Consider the following 13,471-nt stretch of genomic DNA (forward strand, 5'->3'; position numbering starts at 1 on the left):
CAACTGCCGGTTTCGTGCACGTAATGCGGTTGAGCCATTCATATGACTTCGGGTAAATCGGGCCTGTTCGTTGATGACGCAGTTAAAACAAGGCGTTAGCGTTTCCAGAAAATTCTCAGTGCGCATTTTCTCATCGAAGTGCAAGTGACTGCCTTTGTTCATGTCAGAACGGTGTCATATAAGAACAAAGTACCGTTCCTAGTCTAGTTTCTTCCTCTTGTTCGTCGAACCTTCGTCGAAAAAAAGAGCTAACGTTGCTAATTAAAGGCTAACGTCGCAAGCAAAAGGTTAACGCGAAATGACAAATCGTATCCTTTTAACGCTCAGTCTCGCATGTGGTAACATAATTTCACTTTTGGAATTGAAATAAAAGCGAAATATAAGCAGATGTTACATATAACGCCATTTTATGATAGGCCCGACTATCTTGGATTTAGGCGAAACAGCAGATGTAATCTTTGATAACACTAGTCTTATGTGGCATAAATGCGAAATAGTTTTCCCGAGCATAATACGAAAATATACAGAGAAAAACGTATAACTGAAATAAATTTACTTACGAAAATTATTTTCCCTTGCGGAGCACTTTCAACAGGACAGTAGATCTAACTCGAAATGTCGGACAAACGCAGCTGGGTGAGCTTTATACTCGCGAGGAACGATATCCTTCCGCGCTCTCGTCCATGGGAACTATAGATGTTTCATGACGTCCATAGAAACGCGTTTTTTGTTCCCCCCCGACTATTTACTCGAAATATAGACGAGGCAAACACAAGCCCACAGTTATTCGTCTTGAACAATAAGCAAATAGAAATGAGTAACGTATGGAAAATCAATAAGTTTAAGCGCGGATGAATACATGCGGTACCGAGGTCGAACCGGAAACTGCAGACCAACAATAAACAACGTTACAATGACTTGCATTTTACAAAAGGCTTAATATTGTGGATTAGATTGGGGAAAACTCTTAACATATATCTGAATGAATGAATTCAATAGTTTATTTCTTTATTTTTTATACATGCAGTGATAAATTTGTGGACATTTGATTAAAAAATGTTGTGCACGCAGCTGAAAAGGTCACTTTGAACATAAAATTGTGCCGGTCTGTTTTGGTGTCTGCTCTTGATGATTGACTGACTAAATTGTCTTTTAGTTGTGTCACACTTACTTGGTGATCTGCCCTTTAATTACGTTTTTCATTCTTTCGGCTGTTATCTTCGGGGGTGGCCGCAGCTAATCAACTGCTACCATCTAAACCTGTCCTCTGCGAGCTGTTCTTTCTTTAATCATCTTTCACTCCGTCCGCAGATTTCCTATACATCCTGCCTTCCAATCTCAGCATCCTTAAATCAAGACAGAATTAATAGTCAATCTTATCTCACATGCCAATGTTTGTGTTATAAAGTAGATCACTCTGTAGATAAATGTTGAAGACTGATTTTTTTTTTCAAAGATGAAATTCAACTGGATCATTATTCAATCTCTCTGAATAGTAGACAAACATGCTCTGGGTTTTCACTTTATATGGTGGCTGCAGCTAAGATGCCTTTAAGATCAATCTATAACTTTGTGCTGTACACCTCCCGGACAGTGAGACGCGCAGGCAGGATATTAGCAGATCCCTCCCATCCGGCTCATGGACTGTTTGTGCCCCTTTGCTCTGGCAGAAGGCTGAGGTCTATCAGGACCAGAACCTCCCGCCACAAGAACAGCTTTTTTCCATCCGCAACTGCTCTGATTAACAGTTCTCGTGTCCCCCCACCCCTCCACCCATAGACAATATGCACTCCATCAGCTCTCTACCCTGCACTCACTCTTGCACTACATACTTGTTAATAAAATACATTGTTAATTTTGTAGATTACCCAATTGTAACTTATCCAAAGTGTATATACTGTATAGCTGACTTCCTTCTGTATATTTTTAAATATTTTTTGTATAGTTACTGCCCTCTTTTTTTGTTCTTCTGTCCTCTGAAGCACCAACCACACCACAACAAATTCCTTGTAAGTGGTAAACCTACTTGGCAATAAACGTGTTTCTGATTCTGATTCTGAGACCAAAACTCTGCTGGTGCCATCTGCTTCCTGAAGACTGTAGAGTTGTGGAGGCAAAAATATACAAGTCACAAGTTTTAGTGACTTGAGCGTATTACTAATTTGTTTTGAAGATAAAAACAAGAGTAGTCGCACACTACAGCCCTTCACTATGCCATTGTTTTCCTTTGAAATAATAAGAATGGGACAGTCTGTTCACTGCCTTCAGTTCATTGGTTATCAATCAGTATGAGATATTTCCTACAAAGAACTTCCATCACCATTGTCATTTGTTTCAACATGAATATGTAGATATTTAAAGGTTCTATGCTTCATTTACTCGGGTCAGACCCACGCTGTTAATGACTGCTGATATTAATGACCCCACTGTGTTGCTGCACTATTAGATATTCTTACTCGATAATGATGCCAGCCAAATGTAATAGATGCCAACATGAGCATAATGTATTTCTGGCTTTGCAAAAGCTTTTGGCTCATTACGCCTGTGTGGGCAACACTCCTCAGAGTGCCTGATATCATCAAGCATCTGGTTAAAAGCTTCTCAACAGTTGAATTAACCGCAGCAGGAAAGCCTGTGGAAATTGCGATCAAGGCAGGAAGTATTATCTTCTTATTAGCATTCAGAATGGGAACAGAAGGAATCATTAGGACGATAAAAATTGTTGGGGGCAGGGTTTGACTGCCACCCACAGGGTATTGTTATTTGTAAGACCACACGACTAAGCTCTGAAAAAAGGGAGCTGCCTTTCAAATCAAGTGGGAGCAAAATCAGTATGACTGGCTGCATGCATAAGGATTCTGCTTTCAGGAAACTTTGTTCATGTTATTGATGGTTCTTTTTCTCAGATCAGGCTTCCAAGATAGGATCACAGGAACTTGTAATTACTAAATGAATACGGGAAGAACAAACATGCGAAATAAGCAAATGGCAGAGAGGGAGCCAATTAATGTAATCATGAACGCATTCACTCACTTGAACTCAAGTGCAGTTAATGTCTAAACGTTTTGCCTTGTAAGCTGAGCCTCATTTAATTTTAATATGTTGGTTATGACAGACATTACTAAAAATATAAAGAGACCACAAATGTTATTCTTGAACAGTAATTAAAACAACTTCATCAGATATAGAAAAATACAACAAGTAATTATGTACCAAAGACAAAAGACAAAGACACAGTCTCAGTATTTAAAAAGGTCTTTTGTATTTTTTTTATTAGAATTTTACCATTTATTTAGGGAAAACTGTTAACATCTGTCTTTTCATTTCATGAAAATGTACATTTATCAATCTGCATAAAACATCACATATACAGTACATCAAAATAAATACACCATCTGCTGGACTGCTTGAGCTTGTAATCAAAAGATCAGTCATTCAACAATAGCGAGACCTATTCACATTGCAAACCTCAACATTTGCAACAATGATCGTTTTTTTTCTTTGTTTTGTTTTTTCCCCCTCCTTTTTAACCATTAGCTGGTCTAGACTGGGGGCACTGTGGCCAGTCTACGACAGTCATCGAGTTATCTACACGTGAGAAAGAAGACATCAGTACAGTAATGGCCCGAGAGCCAGGGATTTAGATACCACTTAACTATAACTAAAGCCAGAACAGGACCGGCTGGACTAAAAAGCCTTAAAGGTGACTGCAGGCAGATGAGAGTTTGAGGGACAGGAGACAGCTGACATCTCATCAAGACAGAACAGAAAGCCACCGGCACGTCCTGATAAGCGCATGACCTCTTTTAGCTCAGACCCAGGAAGTTGGGATGAAAGCAAAAGCTGCCAAGAAATCTACCTGCCAATTCATCACTGTGTTTCTTTTCTTGGTCAATTTTCGGTATTACGAGTGAGAGTCAGACAGATCAGCTATGGTTAAATTGGCGGCACTGAATGGTGGTGGACACCATGTGTTCTGAGCAATAAAGCATTCATGGTTGTGTCACAACTGCCAATTTGTGTCAATGGACACTCGTAACAATACAATGCACTGACAAAAGGTCCCCATGTACCTTAAAATGATCTCTGTCTTTGATTTTTTTTTTTAAATAACGTGTCCATTTTTCTTGAAAAAAAAAAGTTTTAATAAATGGCCGCTTAAAAAAACTCGCAAAACCATTTCTTTCTTCAAAGTATGCAGCTGCTTTATAATGTAAAACCATTACGACCACAGAGAGCAATTCGAAAGCACGAACCTGGAAGCAGTTTTTAATGTGATCTCGGGAGGGAAACTGCAATGCAGTGAACGAGAAGCAAAGTTTGGTTGCAGCTCCAGAGATCACAAAGACACAGGTGGGTAGAGGAATGCCTGATCCGGCCGATGTTAATGCTTCGTCACAAGCAAAACACTGGCTTTAAGAAGCACACAAAAGAAAGAGGAGAAACTGAGGAGAGGCTGGAAAGAAAATAGCTCAGGCTGAGGGCTTGGCTGCATTGCACACAAACACACATCTGATGCCTCCGCTGCCAGGCTAGACCGCCTAGCGTTAATATGCAGTCGCCATATGGAACGAGAGGATTTCAGGGGGTTTCAGTTTAAAGTATTCTCACTTGCATTATTGTTATAATCCAGTCGCAATAGCTTGCTCTAAACAAATATCATTGCATGGTATGGTGTGTTTTGGCATGATGTGGTATTACATTAAATGCAATCTATAAAATAATGCTTGCTCTTGATTTTAAGACACATTCAGATAAATTATCCTGGTCGAAGTTATCTCAGGGCAGCAGTTCCATTTTGGTTCCCAATACTGCGTCACAATTAAAACCGACAGCTTGCTTCCTGACTTTGAATCTGTACTGTCAGGTTATAGCTGTGAGTAAACAGTGAACGGTAGAGAGTAACACATGCAAGCCTCGTCCTGGGCAAGACCCTTGCACATTGATTTAGCAGATAAGAATGTGGATTTCTGGCATTAATACTGAAACCAACTTCGTAGAGAGGTAATTAATGCATGTCAATACGCTCGATTCTTGTTGCATAAAAAAACGTAACACTAAATAGTATAAAAAAAAGGGTCGTAAATGTTTTCTAGAGTTTCAGGGTTTCAACAGTGTCTGCAAATTCTGCTAAGACGGAATTCCAGAGTCGCTTTGACCTAAAAATAAATTATAACAAAAATAAATAAAAAGTGCTTCAATCTTTTGAACCAACCTTCTTCAATCTGGTTCCTGTCCCCTACTCCTTCTTTACCTCCATTCTCACCCGACACCCACCCCTCGTCAGTGCTAACTAAGGCTTTTGTCTCTTCTCTCCGTCGCCCATCACCACTGACTTGTCTGACTCCTCTCCAGCTCACTGCTTCGCCTCCTGCGTTCTGTGGCCGTGTCTCGTCAAAGGAGGAGAGAACAGGATCAGTCGATGCATTTCACGGCCAAAGGGGCTGGACATCATTTATTTGTATTTACACCACCTCTTCCTTTGGCGAAGGAAGGGGGAGAAGAGGATGAAGAGTTGGGCAACGGTGGTCGGTCTCGGTGCAGAAATGTCTTTTTGTTTGGCCTTTCATATCGACACTTCATATTCACGAGTTTCCTGTTAGGATGAGAAAGAAGATTTAAAGGGCGTTGTTAGAGCTGCCTGTGTGTGTTTGTGTGTGCAGTGATGGACGATGTCCAGTGGTATCAAAAGTAATAACACTCACGCCTCCAGTCTCATAGAGTGGGTTGTCAAACTCTGTCTCCACAGTGATCTGTCTATAGGGATGCGGGTATATAAGAGGCAGCCTCAGGTTGGAGTGATATCGGCACCTAAGGGAAAAGAAATCAGACCATTCAGCTGTCTGAATAAACTTCGACTGAATTAAAAGCGGAACATTGCAAGCAGATCTTGGACCTGGACCTTGGATTAGCTGTACATCAAATTGGTTTTTCAATAACACAATGACGCTGGACTTTTATTTTCTAAAAAAGTACTTCTAATGGCATTAAGGTTTATTTTATTTTTTTAAATACAAATTTACATCCATTTTTCATTTTAATATCTTGCCAACTAACATAGGAAGCAAGACCCTGCCACCTGACTTTGAGTTGGTTTGAGTTTAACCTCATGCTCTGCTAAATTGTGTTCAGTTAATTTAAAGCAAATACAATTCAATTATATTTGGAAGCATTGCTTTTTGAGACGACACACAAATCAATCAACTCTAAATACTGTGCAGCACCAGTGCATGAATTGACATCATTTTTTTCAATTTCAACTTCAAACTTTATTTATATAGCACTAGTCATGCATGAAAAAAGGCACCCAAAGTGCTTCACAGATTAAAACCAAAATAAAATGCCAAAACATGCAGCAAAATGAACAAATAAAAGCTCATCCCTCCCCCCCATCTCAAATGGACCCGCCCCTCCACACAGACACATACACACATATGTCCACACTCGTACACACGCGGATAAAAAATTTGAAAGAAAGCATTTAAATAGAAAACTGAGATGATGACAATGTTGCTATCAGCTACTGTTTTGAATGTCCTGAGTCTTTAAAAGCCTTTCACAGAATTCCCGTTTTGAATTCCAATGAAAAAATCAGGCAGGCAAATGCGCAAAAAGAATGGGTCTCACCGTGTGACGTAGACATAAGCCCCTCCGAGCAGCACAGACAGCAGCAGCACCAGGATGAAGATGGCCAACGCGATGTTCCCTCCATCCAGCGTGGAGCCTGCAGTTGCCTCTGCGACTGGAGCACAAACACGGCGGGTGAAACAATTTAAAGTGACGGGCGTGAACGTGGCAAGAGACCACGACGCGGCCTCAGACTGTTCGAGGGTGGCAAACACAAGTGAGTGCTACTGGCTATTACATCAACACAAACACTCGAATGGACGAATGCGCACAGTGACTCGGGCAGGCAGATGTTTGCTGACACAGGCACAGAACACACGGAGGAAGTGAGGTGTTGTTTTTCCTTTGGACGGTTTGAAGGAGACAAGCTGCGTGTGGACTTCTGCAGAGCCCGGCTGAGCACATCGTACAACACACACGGACAGACTCACCTTCCAACGCATGGTTGCCAAAGCAGTCATGGGTGGCTGTAAGAAATCACTCTGTCAGTCAGGTCGCAACAGGTAAAGTGACACAATCCCTGCCGCGCTGCTTTGTACCGGGATGAATCCGTAAAAGAGGTTGTTCACACAGTGTTGTTTGCTGTTTGTTCTCCTACAAATCATCCGGCCACAACATTTTTCATCTGGTGCCCGAGAACTATTGGAATTTGCTGTGGCTGGGCTTAGTATACTCACCAGAGCACACATTGACAAAGGTGTGAGTAAGAAAAGGGTGAAATTGCAACTTTGCGTGAACTATCCCTTTTAAAAAGTGGGCACTTTTTTTTCTTTTACAACAGCAGATTTTTCTTTTTCAAATACTGTCCATCCAAAGTGAAGTGGCATTTAAATTTTTTTTCAATGAGTTTGATTTCACAAACCTGTAACCTCTTTTATGAAAAATAATATTTGCGAGTGAAAGTAGCAATGGTATAAAGGTTTAGAAAATACACACATACAGTTTATTTATATGACAAGAAACTGATTCATCAAGCACAAACCCTGGTCTTGTGCATTACAGGCTTCACTTTTTCTTCACTGCCTTCCCTGCCCACACACGTGTCATTCAAAACACATCACAGATTCGTACAAGTTGTGTATGACTTTATCTGCCTGGACTAGCAGCAGCTGTGGACAATTTCGAACCCTCTGTTTGAGGCAAGCGTAGACTGGGTGGGTAATGTGCTTCTTTAAAGACTGGCTTCAGCCGTACAGAGAGAAAAAAAACAGGTGCGCTGGTGTCAACAGCTTCTGTTTTAATGCAGCCTCATAAAGCCGAATAGCTGTTTAGCGAAACACCACTAGTGTGATTTTTGGTTTGAAAACTGGTGCTAAAATGGCCAACATTAAGCAAACACTTCTCAGGTGCGATTGTACTATTTCTTAGCCAGGGGTTTTTTTTTTAACTTGTAAAAAACACAAGCCAGGGCACCTCGGGCTGTCCTCAATTTTTGTGGTCTGTTTGTTGTGTTTCCATATTTGGAAAAATGAGTTAAGATTTGATTTGATGCACATCATTAGGTAACGACACATAAAGGAGGGCACATGTGGATATTTACACCCGATTCCTACACCTGTGATTTAGATTTCTTGGTTTTTGGAAAAGGGACTCAAAGGACACGCAGCAAACTCTCGCAAATAACACGGGAGGCTATTGGGCTAGCATGCACCCAAGTGGGGAAATTATGTCTTTCTTTTGAGGGACATTGTGCACATGCAGAGTTCCAATGGTTTATAAAGAAAAGGAGGGTTTGACGGTGAGTGGGGGTTGCCAATCTACACATACAAAACACATCCCACGAAAAAATGTTTCTGCAAAAGTCTCACCCCGGCAGAGTGGGAGTGGGCCGCTCCAAAACGAAGGGTTGCCAAGGATGCATTTAATTGCAACTTCGCCGATGAGCTCATAACCTTGGTAGCAGACAAAAGTGAGCGACTGCCCAGGCAGGTAGAGGCTCTTAGACATGATCTGGTAGCCGTTGTCAGGGAGACCAGGGTTTTCACAGGAGACCGAATCCTCCGCTAGACACAAAGGAGAAGAAGAGACATTAAGCTGAATCCTGTTGAGTCTCTCTCTCTCCACCTGCCAACGTCAGTCAATTTTTTTTTTTTTTGCGTCAGAAGTCAACTGACAGCTCCGACAGGCTCTGGTTGAGGTGACATGACTCATGGATAATCTCCACCCCCTCCTCCAGGTGGCTGAGGGCTGATTGGTACGGCGCATTAGCATCGCATTTACATATCAAACACTCTGCGTGAGCATCAGTGTCCCGTGAAAAACACACATGCGCGCTTGCAAGTACGTTAGTCATGAGGTGAAAATGCAATGGATGGAGCGCTGAGTGCAGCGGGCGCAGACGTCACGGCCGGGCAAAATAGGAAAAGAAGCACACACGTGCGCACGCACGCGCGCGCACACACGCACACACACACACAGACAGACAGACAGACAGACAGACAGACACACTCTATGTTAGATCACAAATCCACTCGGAAGGAGCATCTAATGTTTACTGAAAAGCAACAGAGTGAAACTATCTATTCACAGGGTTGTAATAAACTAAAGGGATAGGGGACAAATGAACCATGCAAAGCCAGCATCTGGTACAATGACTCCTCCTCGTTCCTTAAAAGCAACTTGGAGTTCATGCTTTGTGGGTTGTTTTTTTTTAGACAGTCCTGGTACTCACAAGCACAGTGGGGTAGCCGTGACGTCCACACGGGGGTGCCTGGCTCTCGGCCGTAGCAGGTGATGGTGGCGCCTCCCTGCAGGATGAAGCCAGGGTTGCAGCTGTACTGAATGGTCGTCCCCACCAAGAGTTTCGGGTCGGACAGGGTCCTGGTGGAGTGCTCCACGTGGCCCGGGTCTGAACAGTACATGACTGAAGGAGAGAGGAAACCTGGGATGAAGGTATGCTGACGGGCACGCCGAGCCACGCAGAAGTATGCAAAGTTCCACTAAAAGATTCTGTAGTCGCTGGAGCACTTCATGGAAACCACAACCAAAACAAACCCGTGCAGTGGCAATTCATCCAATTGTCATTACACCGAAGGTCTCATGAGAACTTGAGGCTTTGCTTAGCTGAATTCATCCTTAGCTGAAATTGTACTTCTTAACTAGGTCCTAGTATGCAAATTGGTAGTTGATTTCAGAAAATGTCCATCACCTACTTCAGGTGGCTGCAAGCTTTAAGAATTCTCATATGCGCTAATAAATGCAAGATGACCAAAAAAAGTAGGACCTACTCTTTTCACAGAAGGGCGGCTGGGAGCTCCAGGAGAGGTCTAATTGGCACGTGAGGGTCTCGTGTCCCACCAGGTCATAGCCGGGGTCACACTGGTAGGTGATGCGAGCCCCCCGGACCAGCGCGATGTGGGACGTGGTCTTCCAGCCGTTCTGGATCTCTGGCAAATCTGGGCACGAGTCATTTCGGGACACCTCTGTGGAAAGAGAAGGGAAGAAAAAAAATCAAGCAAGCAGCGATGGAGGTGTTTCGAGGTGTTTATTCGGCTGCTTTTTCGCGGTAGCTGCGAGGGTCCCTGGGGGGAGAATCGCTACATCTCATTTAGACGTGACGCCGCCACACATTCTAGCGCGTGCGAGCACGTCGCAAGGAGATTGATGCACTCTTATTGTATGCTCGCTTGACCGTGTGACAGAATGACGGATTTCATTTGAGTTGGATGGCATTCAAATATCATCGCCGACGCCGCTGTGCCGAGGAACCCTTCGGGTTTCAATCACAAACAGTCCCAAGCAGAATTATTGCAAACTGTCAGTCAGCTGTCAGATTAGAAAGAGAAATTACATCTTAATGTGCTGCTCAAGTAATTTCTTGATATTAAAATGTGTGAGTTTTTGTTACATATCAGCTATTGATATTCGTTACTAAAATGTTCACTGACTAAGCCTTAACATTATTTCCCCACAAAAGCATAAAATACAAATATGGTGATGTTTTTTTTTATTCCTACTGTTTGAATTATGTGAATAAAATGACAGAATTTTTTTTTCTTCATTCATTCAATCTTGTTGGGGTTAAAAATCTATCTATCTATCTATCTATCTTTAAATGTGTGTCTGAAGCTACGCTTCCTTTTTGCGCATACAATGCCACCAAATGACCACACATGCTGTGTTAGCCAGAAACGGTCGATCATTTGATCGATGTCTCTTCTGAAGCATGAACTCAGCGCTGAGTGAACTGCTGCCGGTGATCTAGTGATAACTGTTTGTGTTGATTTCTTTTACAGAACAGGTTCTAGGCCCAGTAGTATTCACTGTTTATCTAACCCTGAATAAAAACATTCTGCCTTCGAGCCCTTTACAAACCGAAAAATCACAGATGTTGGATTTATGCGGATGTTAAACTCAAGAGTGGTCCGATAAGACCGGGAGAGACTCAGCGGGACTCTCGCAACCGACAGACCCTTGATTATTCTGAGGATCCTCTTAAAGCACGAACCTCTCTGATCACGGATCAAACTGTCTCCGTGTTATCTTCGCAGCCTCAAATAGACGGCGGCATTAAAACGTCTCCCATTTGAATTGAAAATCCGCCGCCGCGACAGGAGAACAACTCTCCCTCACGCTGATCAAGAGGCTGGAGTTTTGGCTTCTTAAATACCCGCAAACCTTATGAAGCCAAGCGGTTTTTGTCAGCTGGAGGGAGGGAGGTTGGGCAAAAACTACTGGTGCGGCATTAAGGAAGGAAAGAAAAGAAAGTATTATGCTAATGACAGTGGCGGTAACAGATGCAGAAAGTCGCAGCAAATTGTCTCACCAGATGGAATATTTCCAAAATATTTTAGATTAATCTCATGTATCCATCTGGTAAAGAGCCCACAGAAAGTAGAAAGGTAAAATTGGGATTGTGAGTGGGCATTTCTCGCATTTGTCAATAGACTTTTTTTCCTCTTTTTTTTTTTTTTTAAACTGCAAGCTTGGCCAGGTGGTTAAAGCTCACGGTTTGCAATAACACTTCAAGTGTGACATCACACACACCAAAAATCATTAGGGTATAATTAAGGTATTAGCAACAAGGTTTTTATTTCAACGTAAAAATATCACCCTCTGCTTGACCGAGAAGACCCATCACTGCTGTCTTTCTCTCAAGCGATCGCTTCTCGCTCTCGTCGATGCCTAACCCCTTGTGTACAGACTGGCAAACGGCTATGAAAGATTAAAAACGATTCCCATCCTTTTAGGAGGATGGCCAAAACAGACGAGCGCAACTTCAGTTTTAAAACCCATCGGCCGTCAGTGGTTAAAGCCAAACAGCTTCCTGATGGAATTATTATTATTATTTTTTTTAAATCAGTAGACCTTTGCGTAGGAACATGAGTGTGTATGTATGTCAGTATGTGTGTGTGCTCGCGCGTTTGATGATTGATCGAGCAGCCTGCAGTATCGCATTACATTGTACATGATAACAAGCCCACAGAGATTGTGTAAAATGAAGAATCCTGGATCAATTATTCATTTTATATTGGCTTTCATTGTCAGCGAAGCCTGAATGTGTGATGTACTATATTCTGCACACACACACACACACACACACAGGCAATAATGACGCACACTAACACATAAACACACATGCAATCAAAGAGCATACTGTAGCCTGCGTGTTCACGCTGCGTGTGCTTGATTTGCTCCCGTGGGAAGCGCTCGAGAGTTTGCGGCGTTCTTCGAGGGAGGTGGGTGGTTTGCGAGTCAAATTCGCGAGCGCGCGTCCCCGAGTGCCGCCAGATTGGAGTCAGATGTTAGATGTGTGGAGCGTCACCGAGTGCCGCATGTAAATGGAGGGAAACGAGTTTATTTGCCCACTTGTTAAACTCTTGGCTCCGGCGCGTGGATGAGAGCGCTATTGTGAGATGGTGAAACAAATAGGACGTGATTGAATAAGGGCAGAGGGAAATAGAAGGGGAGACGCGAGGGGAGGGGAGGAGGAGATGAAAAATGGAGCTGGCAGCTTGAGGGGGAAAAGGCTAAATTGAAACGAATGGCGAAACTGAACGGAAACATAACATTTCCCGCTCCCGTTGAAGGATAAAGGGGGGACAACTCTACAAATTGCTTAGGGAGAGGGGAAAAAAAAACGTACAATCCTCAGGAGAAGTCAACAACGTGTGCCTTATTGTTTTACCATAAATCAATAGTTTGGTCTCTCAGTTGGTGCATCTCATCTTCGGATTTTTTGTAGCTTCGAAACGTGCACGCTTTCTCCTTGTGTTCTTTCCGATTGCAGGGAAATTGTTAAACCCTCTGCAAACAAACAGTTTCCGCTTTGAAAATTTCAAAAACCAAAGTTTAAAAATCGCAGATGCTTCGTTTTAAACTGTTTTGTTTTAAACTTTTCTTCCCGAAACTCAGTCAAGGTCTTTAGTTGACTGCAAGAAGCTGAACTATTCCTGTTGTCTGTGGAGCAAACATCTAAATGTTGTGGCTGACAACACATCACATGAAAGTCTCCTGGTTGTCTGCTGTCTATAAAGCCTTTGCATACAAGCTGCAGCCCCTCAATGAGGACACAGCATCCGACCCCTTGCACCACTGAACGACCTCGTAGGTCTCCTTAACACAATCCGCTCGCTGCACCTTGTGCTACACGAACAATCTAACCGCAATCACTTCCTCGATGTCCTTGCAGCCAACTTCTGGAATGGCTCCCCGCCCCTCCCATTAACTTGGACGTCTCAATCAACTCCACCATAATCAGCTGAAAACACACTTTCGTAGGTCAACAACAGAAACCTCTGTGAAACTGGTAAAAATGTTAAGCCGGTCTTCATTTTTATTAAAGGTCCAGTGCGTAAAATTTTGCGATTTGAAACTACCTCCGGAAGGCGGTTTCAATCCTTTT

The 13,471-nt window shown here is 42.8% G+C and overlaps 2 protein-coding genes across 4 annotated transcripts in view; both read right to left on the reverse strand.

The window, feature by feature from the left end:
• ubc (ubiquitin C) overlaps positions 1-579 on the reverse strand; it is a 2,828-nt gene extending 2,249 nt beyond the window's left edge. The window contains exon 1 of the mRNA XM_076029736.1: positions 561-579. The gene's annotated coding sequence lies outside the window, so the exon portion shown is untranslated. The remainder of the gene's footprint in view (positions 1-560) is intronic.
• A 2,660-nt stretch (positions 580-3,239) lies between these two features.
• Positions 3,240-13,471, reverse strand: part of sez6l (seizure related 6 homolog (mouse)-like) — a 50,351-nt gene continuing 40,119 nt past the window's right edge. Inside the window, exons 11-17 of one of the 3 annotated variants that reach the window (XM_076029737.1) lie at positions 9,855-10,049; positions 9,299-9,490; positions 8,436-8,630; positions 7,059-7,094; positions 6,628-6,742; positions 5,706-5,811; positions 3,240-5,596 (exon numbers count right to left, since the gene is read on the reverse strand). In XM_076029737.1, the coding sequence (XP_075885852.1) occupies positions 5,567-5,596; positions 5,706-5,811; positions 6,628-6,742; positions 7,059-7,094; positions 8,436-8,630; positions 9,299-9,490; positions 9,855-10,049 (869 nt within the window). In that variant the 3' untranslated portion in view covers positions 3,240-5,566. The remainder of the gene's footprint in view (positions 5,597-5,705; positions 5,812-6,627; positions 6,743-7,058; positions 7,095-8,435; positions 8,631-9,298; positions 9,491-9,854; positions 10,050-13,471) is intronic. The other 2 variants (XM_076029738.1, XM_076029739.1) reach the window with 2 other exon arrangements.

Source organism: Nelusetta ayraudi, unplaced genomic scaffold (genome assembly GCF_046127955.1).
Source record: "Nelusetta ayraudi isolate G7.1 ecotype Tasmania unplaced genomic scaffold, CSIRO-AGI_Nayr_v1 ptg000026l, whole genome shotgun sequence".
Lineage (NCBI taxonomy): Eukaryota > Metazoa > Chordata > Actinopteri > Tetraodontiformes > Monacanthidae > Nelusetta > Nelusetta ayraudi.